Consider the following 13914-nt stretch of genomic DNA (forward strand, 5'->3'; position numbering starts at 1 on the left):
AAAGATTGCCTGGAAACATTATCCCGCGTTGCCGACGTAGCCAAATGGCCGGAACATCAACGACTAACTGCTGTTCACCTGAAGCTGCAGGGCCCAGATAAAGATTGGCTCATTTTGTCAGAAACGAGGTGTTATTCATGGCAAGAGTTTGTAGCTGCATTTAAAGCAGGTTTTGTGACTGAGGAAACGCCTTTCGGACTTATGGAGCAGAATGGCCGAACGAGTTCAGAGTCGTGACGAGGATGTGATGAAGTACGTCCGAGAAAAGGAAAAAAATATGTGCCAGGGTGAAGCTAACTCTGCCGGATACAATTGTCGAGATTATCAGATGTGTCGGATCAACTGAGATGAGTTTCGCATTATGAAACAGAAGCTATAAGAGTGTGGGCGAGTTACTTCAAGCTATCAGAACCCATGAAAACTTCAGAGAAAGCCACGAAAGACAATTTCCATCGGTACAATAGTTCGACAGCCAAAGCTGATGGAGTCGCGGCCATCAGCCATGTCCTACGTCAACATACGTAGACGATGCGGTGCTCAACAGTACCCCGCAAGAAGGAGGGCGCCGCGCGGCTGGGGTGCGTTGCTACAACTACCAACAAACGGGCCACCTGTCGAGTTAGTGTCCTGAGCCACAGCGCCCACTTCATTGCACGAAATGTAACTGTGATGGGCACAGCGTGAAATCGTGTCTGCATCAGGGCTGCTCAGGTGATGTGACTAACACAGTACGACCACGTCTTCAAAAAAGATGTACGAAAGCATTCGTTTTGCCGGCGAAGGTATGATCGCCCTTTTCGATACGAGCTCCGGTGTGAGCTTGATAAAGCTGACGCGTGACGTTCAGCTGAACAGAGAGCTTGCGGTGCCTCCCGGAGTGGCCTTACGCGGAATCAGTGGAAAGCAGCCATCTCTCGCCGAACTAGATTTAAAGGCGCGCGTTGATGATGTTGGACTTCCTACCGTGCACTTCTACATAGTCAACGACGACACCTTTGTTGGACCAGATGTCATCATTGGCACTGACGTGACTGACTTGCCAGATCTGCTCCTGGTCTGCACTGGGGGATGCACCCATTCGCTGAACGAAAGGCAAGCACAAGGGCTGACAAGTATTGACGCAGAATTGGAAAGACCGAGAGAGGTCATCAATGATCGCGAAAGCAATGAGGCTTCCCCGCGGATGGTACTGCATGTATCGGGAACGCCTTCTTTTGATGCACCTGCTGTTTTCACCGTATCGGTTGCGAACTACAGCAATGTCAAGTGGCACATGAAGCAAGGAAAAATACTCGTGTCTACCTACTCCTTTCAATATGTCAGAGCAAGTTTTACGGACCGCCAATGAGGAGGCCCATGCGCTGCAACTGATAAACCAAGACAATAATAATGTAGGCACGGTAGTCTATGACGAGGAGAAAACACAGCCCTGCGCGTTGCTTAACAAGCATAATAATTGCTGCGCACTACGAATCGAGCAACTTGGTTGCACCGGCATCGCTGAGAAGAAAATCGTCGAGGTCCTACGAAGCAAGCTGGTGTGCCAGCCTCCATACCATAGCCCATGTTACCAGAGGCGGGCATGGAAAAAGAATGCTGATGAGTTGATACCGTATAGATTAATCTGTAATAGCACTTCCGAGTACAGCAACCCTGTTTTCACGTCGAATGAAGGATGGCACATACAAGAGGGTGATAGACTACCGCCGCTTCCATAACCACAACAGTTAAGGACGCAGGACAGCTTACAAAGTCGCAAACTAAACAGATAGGTCTGTACATTGTTACAGAGGTGCTGCCTGCAGACACACAACGCATCTCGAACCTACGAATATCGAAGGGATCGACGTGGCAAGACTACGTGACGAATGCCCATGCAAGCCCAATGAAACAATTTAAATTGCTGTCGGAGAGCTAGTGTGGAAGCGAGTCAGAGGGATGAGAGTCTCTCGGGACGAGATTGCGCAGGATGGTCGAGTGTAAGCAACGAACACGGCGCTGTCACTACAATGCTCCGTTTTTTTTTTCTCAGAAACCGAGGTGCCTCGAACACATTGAGGAGACACACCTGAAAGTGGCGGGTGACATGCCTGCAGCCTCACTGCCACCTCCGGTTCGACTCCTTTCGCTGACAGCAGGCATCTCCCCTCCGCCTCGAGCCCCGCGTCTTACGACCACCGCGGCGTACAGTAGCCTGTGCAATACAGAGTAACATTACGTTTCAAAGAGAAAGGTTTTGTGTCTGTTTACTCCCCCAAGTTCACAAGGCGCCCTCTTTGCGTGGGAGCCCCTTGGGCTGAGTGTACGCTTGTGCCTTACTTTTCATCGCGTGTTTCTGGTCCACAGTGGCATATTTGCGGGCCGTTGTTGACCAGATCTAGTTTTTCAACCAAGTGTGCGGCTTGCTAGCTGAGTCCACGATCGAGAACATTTACACAGTTGTCACTCCATTGACCCAGTGTGGGACGGCCAGATCTAAATTCGTCAAGTGCCTCAGCACGCTCGCTTCCCCAAGAGAAACCCCCAAGGGTGTTCCATGGGGCTTGCCGAAGGACATAGCGGTGGCATAGTGGTTTAAATAGCCTACTATTGCGTTCGAGGTCCTCTGATCATATCTGGCAAGCGGAAACTTTCCTGTGTATTTATTTATATTTGTAATAATTCAATAAATTATCAAAAATGCAAAGTGAGGATAATGTTTAAAGCGAAAAAGAAAATGTTTATATAAATCCACATACGCAATCGTTCCCACGCTAGCTAAAGCTCCTCGCTTTCAACTCATGTGCGCACTAACATTACACTACTGTAAATTGTACTCTTTGGTCAAACCAGCCGTTACGCATCAACGCGGATGTGCTGATACAGCATGTTCATACCGCCTCATAGGGGAGTTCCAACATTCGTGACTTCTTCAACAAATTGCAACAACAAAGTGGGTGAGTCCTTGAGAACCATATCCCTGAGATGAGCACATTTTGAAACGCATCAAAACTGGCGACTCATTTATCATTACTTCAACTGGCCAAATTGTGCTCTTGCTGGAATCGAACACAGGTGCCCCATCATTGTTGAAAGCCAATGTGCTGTCACCTCATGCCATGTTTACCTCCTTTCATACACTACGGTACAAACTTCCATCGCTGATGCCACAAAAAGCGCCTGGCACTAAAGGCCCTGATGACAGCTTCTGTAAATTAGTTTGTCTGCCAACTTGTTTTAAGAGTTCAAGCAACTGCAGTCTGATGTTAAACATCAAAAAGAAACTCCCAGAACTCATTGACTCTTGAAGCCTCTTTTCTGCACCACATCAATCACATGTGTCAATGGGCTTGCTTTTGGCATTGCAAGACAGTCCGAGGTATTTATGGAAGGTTTGAAAATATAAGTGCACCCTTAACGCTTCTTTCTTACTCTTCCACAGCTTTCTCAGGGAGTAGGCAGTGCATGGCACAACTTTCTCCCCAAACAGGGCACTGCTAAAAGTTAGAAGTCCTCGAACTTGTGTCCATTTAAGTCCTGCAGTGACAGTGTATTAAGAACAAGCAGGAAAGCTTCAGCTTTTGTTGTTGCCTGATAAGGTAGGGCTTCCTTCCCGAGCTTTCCAAAATGCTTAGCGAAATCATCTCCTGCAGCTTTGCTCCCAATTCCTTCAGCATCATGCATCTGTGCACTTTTTTTTATTATTGCTGCCCATTTCATCTGTTTCATGAACAGGATCACAATCGGAGCTCAACTCAAAAGCAAAATTGAGTTCACTGCCACTGAAGCTTGTTGCACCGTCATCGCAAAGAATATCTGTTTCACTTATAGCTTGGCTAGTTTCCTCTTCTTACACAGAACTGGCAGTCGCATTCGTATTCGCACCAGCACCTATTCCTGCAAGGCTGGAGCTGTTTTGCCTTGAATCATCACTGTGGTCTTGAGTACAAATGTCACAAGTGGCATCCATGAGACGGCTGTGCAGGTTGGCTGGCGTGTTCTGAACCAACATGGAGCAAATTAAAATAGAATATTATCACACTGACATCATTTGAAACTCAAGTGCTTTATCAGGAGATGCTGCTTGCATTGAAGCTTTGAGGAATATTGTCACACACTAACTAAATTATGCAAGGTAAAGCTTATGTATCGCACTATGAATAACATGTGAAATCGGCTGCGTCCGATTTTACAAATTCTTATTTATATTCAATTCCGGAAACGGGCAGTAATAAGCTGCGTATTCAAAGGAATGTCATAAGTCTTCAGCTCCTAGATGCGCTGTGATTAATGGTGAATACCTTCTGCACCTTCAGCGTACCGGCTCAGCGTGTTCTGATAACTTTAAACAAAATAAATCCTGGAATTTTACGTGCAAAATCTAACAGATGATTATGGGGCACGCCACAGTGAGAGAGTAAAGCGCCCTTAAACTTAGGTACCAGATCATTTCTGCGTTCCGCTTAAATCGAAATGCGGGTGCCATGGCCAGGATCCAACCTCGAGCTCAGCAGTGCAACGCCATTGCCTGCCGTGCCGGTGCCGCGTTCTTGCGTGCTTCACACGCCAATAAATGGGCTTTAAATATTCGATGCCAGCAGTGGACCAACACCGAAAATGTTACGCGAGCCAAGCATAACTTTTCCGTTAGTCGTGCAGCCTGTAAAGACGGCGCTTGGATTGTGATTTTCGTAACATATCGCATAGCTATGCTGCTTGTTATCCGCGCCTATATCGATATTTCTACTCCAATGACTTCCAATAATGTTGATGAAGCTTCCAACGCATACATACGTACCTTAGCCGTAGCGGCGGCAAGTGTGGTTCTTTTTGACGCGTACTTCCGGGTTTGTCTTGAGAGTTGGCTGCTCGATCCAGGCTGCAGATACTGCCGGTAACGTTTTGGCGTTATATGCGACACCTAATACGCTACTATATTTCGGTCTACCTACCGAACATGCGTCAGTCACGCAGCTTCTCGCTTGCCGTGCAGATATACGTATTTGTTTCCTAGGTTTCCTACGTCAAGGAAGGATAAGTGGATGAATGCTATGAGCGTTCCCTCTGGAACGGAGTAATGCGTTGCGCCACCAAGCTCTTGTACCAAACTACCTCAATCCCTATTAAGAACTTCGTTTTCCTGCAACGTCGTTGCTTGTCGTTTGCCTAATTTTCTTCCACCAATCTCCGAACCGCCTCTTACTAATCTCTATTGCGGACATGTTTACTTTCCCCTTGCTCTCGATGAAACCAAGCGCTTCAGGAGGAGGAAGGAAAGAACAGGCAAGCACCCTCGTATGCAGCAGATGAGCGAAAGCCTTCAAAGAAATGTAGCCTTTTTTCTTGATGTAAATATGTTTGCTACAAACAGCATTTAAATGTTCGTTCCAGTGAAAACATTTTACTGGTATTCTACGAAAAATGGAATAAATTCTCGGTGATGCATGAATATGGATAGAAAATGTCACTAATAGTTTCTGCGTTAACTGTGCACGCTACACATCAGCAAATTTTCATCATGTAGATCCTGATATGACCCCTGTCCTTCAGGTTATCCTATCTTACTCTATCGTAACGTTGGATTCCACGCGCGCGCGTTTGTCAATTAAGTATTGACTACGTTAGGAACTCATATGCATTATTAAAAAAAACATATCACATGACAATTTTGCTTGCAGCTGTACTTTCTCACACAAGCCATAGGCACAGGCTTGCTTTTAATCGTTTATTTATATAGATATCCATACACTTCAATCACACAGAAGCAAAAATTCTTGCAATAAACGTCATGTTCCTGCATGATCGTGCAAGCTGGAAGCTGCAACCTTTTGCGCTAAGGTGCTGAACGCCAGACTCTGGATGATATGCTGACGCATTTACAGCCGGAATACTAGCCACGAGTGAAATAAGTGACGCCATTTAATGCCAGCTGCATCCCTCGTTTCATGAGAATGTGCTGGCAGACTAGTTGCATGGAGGAGAATAAAAACTTTTATGACAACGTAGGCCATGCAAACACTAAAAAAAGGTCGAAAATTGCCAGAAGGATGAAAAGGGTGAGAGAATTAAACGCCCGCGTCTGTCTTGCCCTTTTCGTTACTCCTGCCTGTGTTTGCACACCTGCCTTTTAGTGACATGTATCCAGACCAACTCGCTCTAATTAATTTCAGTGTGAAAATCTTTTCTCTTATCTTGTTGATATGATGGGACGCGGAGGTCGTGCTAGCACAACAGCACACATTATATTTGCAGTGCTTTGTAGTGTGTTCCATTTTTTCCAGCTAGACCAGCATTCTGCCTTACTGCAACACTCTGTCTATGCGGCCTCTCCGATACAGAGAACTAAATCCAGCGTATAAATGTAAAAAATAAAGTGGTGTATGGCTTGCAGTGGTGTATGATTACTGCATTTAAAATACTGAGGTTTATGGTGTTTTAAGTGTCGTTTGAACACATCAACGACCAGTAGGAGCGCGATTGTTGTAGTTCGGAGTTGATCGGTTGCCTGAAATACTATCTATAGCTCGACACTGTATGGTGGCCTTGCGCGGTGTGCATCGTGTGCATTTGTGTTTTGTTTCTCTGCACGAACTTCTACAAAGCACATTCGTCACAATGTTTTAGTGTGCTTTCCCAGACAAAACGCTGGCGTGTGCAGTACGAGGTCGATTCAAGAACTTGGAATTATCGACCCGACGCCATAAGACACTTTAGTCAGACAAGCGCTGCAGATTTTGAAGCTGACAAATATTACGGAGCATGGGGGACCGGCGACGACATTGTCTCCGGTGGATACTATAAAGTCAAGGTACTCCACATGGCAGGTAAGCTGTTACACAAACAGTACTGTGTCAGTGGATAGTGATATTGGGTTGCCGAAAAGGCTAAACAAAAGCAAACATTGAGTCCAATGGCGGTATTCAGTGAGACCCAATGGCTCGCAATTGGAGATCACTGCAAGTGCATGCTCGTACAATTCGACATCATTGCGTTTTAGAATGTCGATTGGACCGAATTTGAAGACACTGAAAGAGCAATCCCGCGAAACAACAAATTCTATAATCATGAAAGTATAATTAAAATGTGCGCCTTCAAATTTGGAGAGAAGCATTTAGCCTTTTGGGAAGTTTAAAATCTGTCATGGAACTTTACCCTCATCTTTCAATTACTGGCGTCACTTGGCATCACACATGCGCAATGTCAGTTTTGCTAATATTCTCTTACGTAGTTCTAGCGGGTAAAAATTGAATACCCTGCAAATATTGCCATTGCATGTAATCCGAATCCTTGTCAATAAATAAATATCACGCCAAACAAGAATAGAGAAGACTTAAGTGTAAGCTTTGTTGTAATATTACATTTGTGTTGCAAGATACGAAAATGAGAAAAAGTTGTAATCTAGACTGTCAGTGTTGTGTATGCATTATGAAATACTGTTACATTTCTGTTCTCAAACGTCACTGCTTTGTGGTGCCGTGCAGAAACATAGGAGAAAATGGAATTGTTCCTACCCAAAATGCCTAGAAAAACAATGAACCTCAATGAGGGGAAAGGGAAGAAGAGGACAAAAGGGAACGTATGATTACCCAACACTTCTTTTTTGGCACTTATGTATCGGACCACACTGGGACACATACTGCTTGGTGTGCCCGTTGAAAGCACATCACTTCTGCCAATTGACTGTTTCCATTGAACACATTTGGCAATCATGACGTGCCAACTTTCATTGCACATGTAATGCAATGTGTAATTTGCTGTGCAGAAAACATGGTTGAGAGAGTGAAGTGTAGAATCAAAGCTACATTAACTCTTCGTTTGAGGATAGCTGTTTTGTTTGCTTATAGCTTACAGAGTGCTTGAGTGAAATGTGGCCGCCAGCCTGTTAAAAAAAATAATTATTGGGTTTCATGTGCCAAAACCACTTTCCGATTATGAGGCACACCGTGGTGGAGGACTCTGGAAATTTTGGCCGCCTGGGGCTCTTTAACGTGCACCTAAATCTAAGTACATGGGGGTTTTCGCATTTCGCCTCCATAGAAATGCGGCCGCTGCGGCCGGGATTTGATCCCGCGACCTCGTGCTCAGCAGCCCAACACCATAGCCACTGAGCAACCACGGCGGGTAGGCCGCCGGCCTGTGTGAATTTCTTGTTTTTCATTTTGCACTTGCCGCTCCAAAGTTCTGGGAACAGTATGAATGCTAGCTTTGAATTAGTATTACCATCTCGAAACTGAAAAGCACAGTGTGATGTTAGAAGTTAGTCAAGAAAAACAGAAAGCCATTTTACCTGCTTTCAGTCTTAATCCGAGTCTCAGTGAGGGAAAATGACAAAGCGTGTAAGGCCTGTTAAAGGGACTGACAACCAATTTTTCATAGTGCCTATTTTCTTAAGTGCAACGGAAACCTTACCGATCGGAGTGCGTAATCATGAGAAACACTGCAAAGGCGGGACATGGAAATTCAAGATGATGAGTAAAACGAGAACAAAGTAAAAGCACGTGGCAGCATTTCAACAAGTGGACTTGCTTTTTTAAGGAGACATACGCCTTCCTCTTCAGAGTGTATATAGGTATGGTTTTTCTAAAGGGGAGAGGGGCTTGACCGAGGGTGTGTTAGCGGTGACGGTGTAGAATTGAAAATAAAGGGATACTACTCAACGTTGGTGAGGGAAAGTGTGGCAGCGCCGTGTGTCAACCGACCGTGTGTTTTTCTCTGGTAGGGGCCTGAACGGCATGGCAGGAGCGAGGATTACCTGTTCCGCTGGAGGTGAGTGAGCTGTCGTTTCTCTGAAAAAGAGAATAACAGAAGTTTCTCTTATTCTCTCTTTCAGAGAAACGACAGCTCACTGACCTGCAACAGAGCAGATAATCCCCTCTTCGTTGTCATCACAAGCCATTTCTGTTCTTTCTACATTTTATAATTAAGAACCCAGGGCCCCAGAAATATGCTATAGAGTTCTGTGTGCCATACTTGTGGAGACCTTGCTGTGGCAATGAACAGGAATCTACGTAGGCAAAGTACTATAAAGTGAGAGAACTTTTGAGAAGGGTCCCGTGTTTTCAGCCACATTAGTTTAAGCTGGGGAAGAGAAACCATAAGCACATTATTCGCAACAGTTAAATAAGATAAAACACACCAACAGAGGTAAAAGTCAACTCATGTTGCGGCTTTTCTCTTCAGTGTCTGGGCAAATGCGAAACAGCCGCACGTTAAGCTTCGTCAATTCAGCGTCTGTTCCGACCAACCAGAAACATTGTCGAATGCTGGCGGACTATTTGGCACCGTAACACAAGTGCAGCTGCCTCACACCCATAGCTTTCCCTTCATTGCCAGAGAAAGTTCTCCGCGAATGTACGGCCTACAACATCTCCAGAATTGGCATTTGCTTTATTTTCACTTTGACAGCCAAAAAGCAATATATTTGTCATGTTGCTTGCAAGGTACTGTATTTAATGTCTATTTGTTTGATATCATGTTGAAGGTAGTATAAACGGTGTTGTGGGCACATTACCATTGCAGACTCAGGCGTGCACTCTCGCAGCAGACCATATTCTCACACGAGCTCCGGGAGGAGCCCACAGCTTGTGGGTGAGTAAATCTTTTGTGCGCACATGTTATTGAAAAATTTCTAGCACATTAAAATTATTTTAACTTATATAACTGTAGCAGTGCTAGTATAATTCATCTACTTTGGGATAACGTATTGTTTGTATGGTTTTCAGGAACAACTGCAGCTGTGGCTTCAGATGACGCTGTGAAGAAACGTGTGTCACAGTAGCTTGATGAGAGATTTTCTATATGCCACTGGCTTGCATAGTTCTTTTTATAGACTACCTGTCATTTTATTTTAAAACGTTTCTATCTGGAGCCGCTTCCGTGGAAATAGTTACCAGAGTTTAAATTGATTGCATCATATCAAGGTAAAACTTCAGTAAAACTTCTGCAAGGGCGAGTTGGTACATGTCTAGTAAAGGAGAATAGCGAAAGCCAGGACGACCACAAAATGAGAGGGACACACATAGAAGCGCTACTAACTACTTTTATTCACTGCCACAACACACGTATGCACGCTTGAGAACAGCACGATACTACTGCGCAAGCGCTCCGTCTCGTGGCTTTTTTTTTCATATTTCTCGTGCCTTCCTTGCAACCCGCAAAAAAGAACTACGGGAGATGTATCGTAAAGAAAACAACTCGATAAGTGGTTTCTGAAGGTGCTCTACAAATCGGTGTATCATACTTGGAGTCCACAGCTAATAAATAAAAAGTTGGGTAATTAACCTAAATAATTAGTGAATTATGGGGGAAACATTTTCTGAGTTGCTACACGCTATTGTGAATAATATGCGTTCATTTCAGTTTGCTTACACGTGTCTTTCAGTTTTAAAATTTTGGCTCAAATAATGTGGGACACCCTGTATACACCATGGCGACACAGGCACAAATGTAACCAAATTAAACACATCACTTATGACAGGCAGTTAACAGATACGTGAGCTTAAAACTGATCCTCTGCAGCGTAAAGAGATAAGAATGTGTCACTGACACAGTCATCTGCTTTTTTGTTTGTGATAACCTTTAGTGCTAATTGCGCTTGCTCGCTTTTGCCCCAGAATCAAGGTCTCGTGAAAGCGGCGTGCACAATTAAAGAGGCATATATTTTAAAGATTTTTACATACGTCGACGAGTTTTTAGTATTTTTTTAGCGCGTGACTTCCTACCTGGATACTGTTAATGAGGTTTTAAGTGTTTTTAATCAATGTGGTCAACGACTAAAATTTACTCACGAATTGGTAATCATGGTATTCATTTGCAGTTCCTTGATCTTTACCCAAAGTTCAGTGAACGTCATGTTTCTTGGGTTTACCTTCCTTGGGCACAAAAGGAACTTTTGTCTTTCAAGTCGGAGAATTCACGAATTGTCAATAGAGGCATAGCATCCCAATGCATGGAAGCAGCTCCCATTAAATCATCTGTGCATAAAATGCCGGCAAGTTTAAATAATCAAATCCGTTGGCTTTCGGCAGCAGGGTTCCCTATGACAATTTTGACAGCTGTAGCCGAAAGTCTGTTCCAGAGGTTGAAAATCAGAAAGCCGAGTACGATTTAGACGAAAGAATGTGAAGCGTTCAGACATGTGATGGTGCCTTATATACATAAAATTTCCTTACGTTTCGTTACAACACTTTATATACATAAAGTGTTGCTTTGAAATGTTGAGCCCCATGAACGATCTCATCAGAAGAAGGTAATTTTAAATGCATCAACATGACCTTAGATGCTATGGGCTTGCGTGAGGCATTGCCGGATGCAGTGGCCTGCCAACGTGGGTCAGGAGTACCTATTTACCGAGAAATACATTTTCCTGTCAGTAAATGGCTCACAAGGAGCTCCAGGTTTAGAAATTCTGAACAAATGTGTACACGTGATGATCATGTCTAAAAGGCAGTACATAGGCATGTGCCTAAAACAGCGGAAAATTCAAGCAATAGTTTGCGCTACACCAAATTATCAGTCACCACAGTTCTTGCTTACCATGCTTTCTCCGCAGTGTAATAGTCGGCAGAACCCCATAGGTTTTCTGTGAAATGCACCCGAACAAATTCGGAAACATTCCATGCAGAATAAAGGGAAGAAAGAGGTGGTGGAGGTTGTCGCACTAACATATTATGGGCTCTTGGCTCCATTATGGGACAAGGCAAGGGAATAACATTGTGAATGATGTTCACGGCAATGAGAAAGTTAGCTCTGCAGTGGACTACTTGTTCAAAGTCCAAAAGAAGTTAATCAGCCAGGTCATTGCAAGTTGCTGCATTGATATGTTTAGATTAAAATGTATGAAAATAATATACAGAGACTGGTCAGTGTGTTATCATAGCAGAACCTAGTGACAGGCTAGGTCAGTGGGTCAAAAGCTTTGCAACCTTTGAGTAAGATAACACTTCATAGGACAGGGCAGTTTTTTCTTGTTTGCCATCCTGGTATGTGAATGTTCAGTCTTAATTATTATTGAAAGTAAAAAAATCGTCCTCCATCCTACAGCAAATTTCCTCTGGACATTCATGCTACTGTTGGTTGCATGACATTTTTTTTTTCAGTTTCATGAAGCTTCTTTTAGCGCATGAATTTCAGCAGAAATGATTTGCAGTACCACTGCTTGTGCATTATCTTCAGGATGCAGCAGTGCTGCTGCGTTTTTTGACAGCCCCACAACGTTCCTGCGAGACCAGCTTGGTAAGATTGATCTGACACCATCACTTAGTTCTCTGGAACAAATTGTGGTACACTTGATCTTGCTAACCAATATTTTGTGTGCACTCCCTCATGCTTATCGAGTCACTTTTACCAATATTCACCTACATACCTGTAGCACTTTTCAAAGTACTGGCTCACACATTTATAGTGTTTACAACCATCTTTGTGGAAAACTTTGATAAGCGCAGCCTTATTCATATGTGCCTTAACTATTTCCAAGCCAATACTTTTTTCAGGAAACCATCACTATTCTCCTTTTTATTGCCTAATTTTTATGGATTGCTTTCGTTATTGCAATATCAGCAGTTTATTTTATATTTTCTGTTGTCTGTCAGTGTTTGTAAGTAACTGTCTATTTGAAGTTTGACATTTCTGGCAATATAGGTCACATATGACACATTATTTCTGGCACTGTGAATATAGAAAACCACAGAGGTGCCAGCGGCAAAGCATCTTCATTGAGCCACATTCATGCTAGTGAGGCCACCAGAGATTTGTACTCTTTCTCGTAATCGTCGGTACTGATTTGAAGCTCTGAGCTTGCCTCACTAGAGCTATCCAAGCCTAATTGTTCGTTTGAAGTGAGGAAACATCGAAATACACCATAATTTTGAATTGTAAAATGTGGCGGTTGTCAATAGAGCCGTGTAACTCCACACTACAATCTCTAAAACCCTAGGGAGCCTGATTTCCAATTCATTTCTGCTAAGTGCAGTCACAGAAAAAAATTATTTTGGGCGGGGGCGGGGAGGGGGAGGGATACTGGTGCTATCTAGTGTGCAGCATTCACCCGAGATATGGTAAAATGAGTGCAATGCATCTGTGGCGCTCTGTGAATAAAAGAGAGAGAGAGACAGACAGACAGACAAAGAACTTTATTAATGGTCCTGAGGAACCGGCGTTAGGGTACCCCCTTTTCAGGGAGTCCCCGTAGCCATCGCGGGCCGCGCCCACGTCGGGGTCGGAAGATCGTGGTCCTCCGCCCTGTCGCAGGCCCTCTGGACAGCCCGGAGAGAGAGAGAATAACTTTATTGAATAGGGGAAATGGGGATAGGGGATTAGGAGCTTGATGGGTGATACCCCAAGTCCAGGGCTCCACTGGCTTCTGCCGCTAACCGAACGTGACCAAGAAGGGCCTTCTGCACCTTCGGGTCTGAGCTGGCGAGTTGTGCCTCCCATTGCTCCAGTGTGTTGGTTAGATTATACCTAACTAATTAGGCATTTAAATTTGGCGGTCTATTTTGGCATCCCCATGAGATGTGGTACAAAGACGGTGGTGAGTCGCTACACCACGGACAGGGCTCGTACATCGTTGGGAAAATTTTGCTTAATCTTAATAAATTTGGGTAGACCCCCGTTTGAATCCTGCGGAGATCTATTGCGTCTTCCCCTAGCAAAGATGTGTGGGGGGCGCCGTATTGTTGCCGCATGCCACGCTGGTGAGCAAGAATATCGCGTGGTGCCATACGTGCCGGATCGTTATTCTCCTCCTCGCGTCGGCTCTCCTGTGAAGTGGCGGGTTGTGAATGGGAGGGCGATGGTTGCTCCGCTCGGTTCGTGAGCTCTCGAGCTAGAGCGTCAGCCCTCTCATTCCCCTCCAGGCCTGCGTGTCCCGGACACCAGACCAGTCTGTATGTATTCTTGAGTTCCGTTCCCAGGAGGCGGCTAACCTTGAAAGGG

The 13914-nt window shown here is 44.5% G+C and overlaps 1 protein-coding gene across 11 annotated transcripts in view; it reads left to right on the top strand.

Annotated features, from left to right (window-relative positions):
• The window catches only part of LOC135907219 (phospholipid-transporting ATPase ABCA3-like), a 456174-nt gene that overhangs the window by 100502 nt on the left and 341758 nt on the right, over window positions 1-13914 (top strand). For 10 of the 11 annotated variants that reach the window (XM_070525189.1, XM_070525188.1, XM_070525192.1 and 7 more), the window contains 2 exons: window positions 6617-6803; window positions 9499-9567. The exons of the other annotated variant lie outside the window; for it this stretch is intronic. In XM_070525189.1, the coding sequence (XP_070381290.1) occupies window positions 6617-6803; window positions 9499-9567 (256 nt within the window). The remainder of the gene's footprint in view (window positions 1-6616; window positions 6804-9498; window positions 9568-13914) is intronic. 11 annotated transcript variants of the gene reach the window in all.

This window comes from Dermacentor albipictus, chromosome 9 (assembly GCF_038994185.2).
Source record: "Dermacentor albipictus isolate Rhodes 1998 colony chromosome 9, USDA_Dalb.pri_finalv2, whole genome shotgun sequence".
Classification (NCBI taxonomy): domain Eukaryota; kingdom Metazoa; phylum Arthropoda; class Arachnida; order Ixodida; family Ixodidae; genus Dermacentor; species Dermacentor albipictus.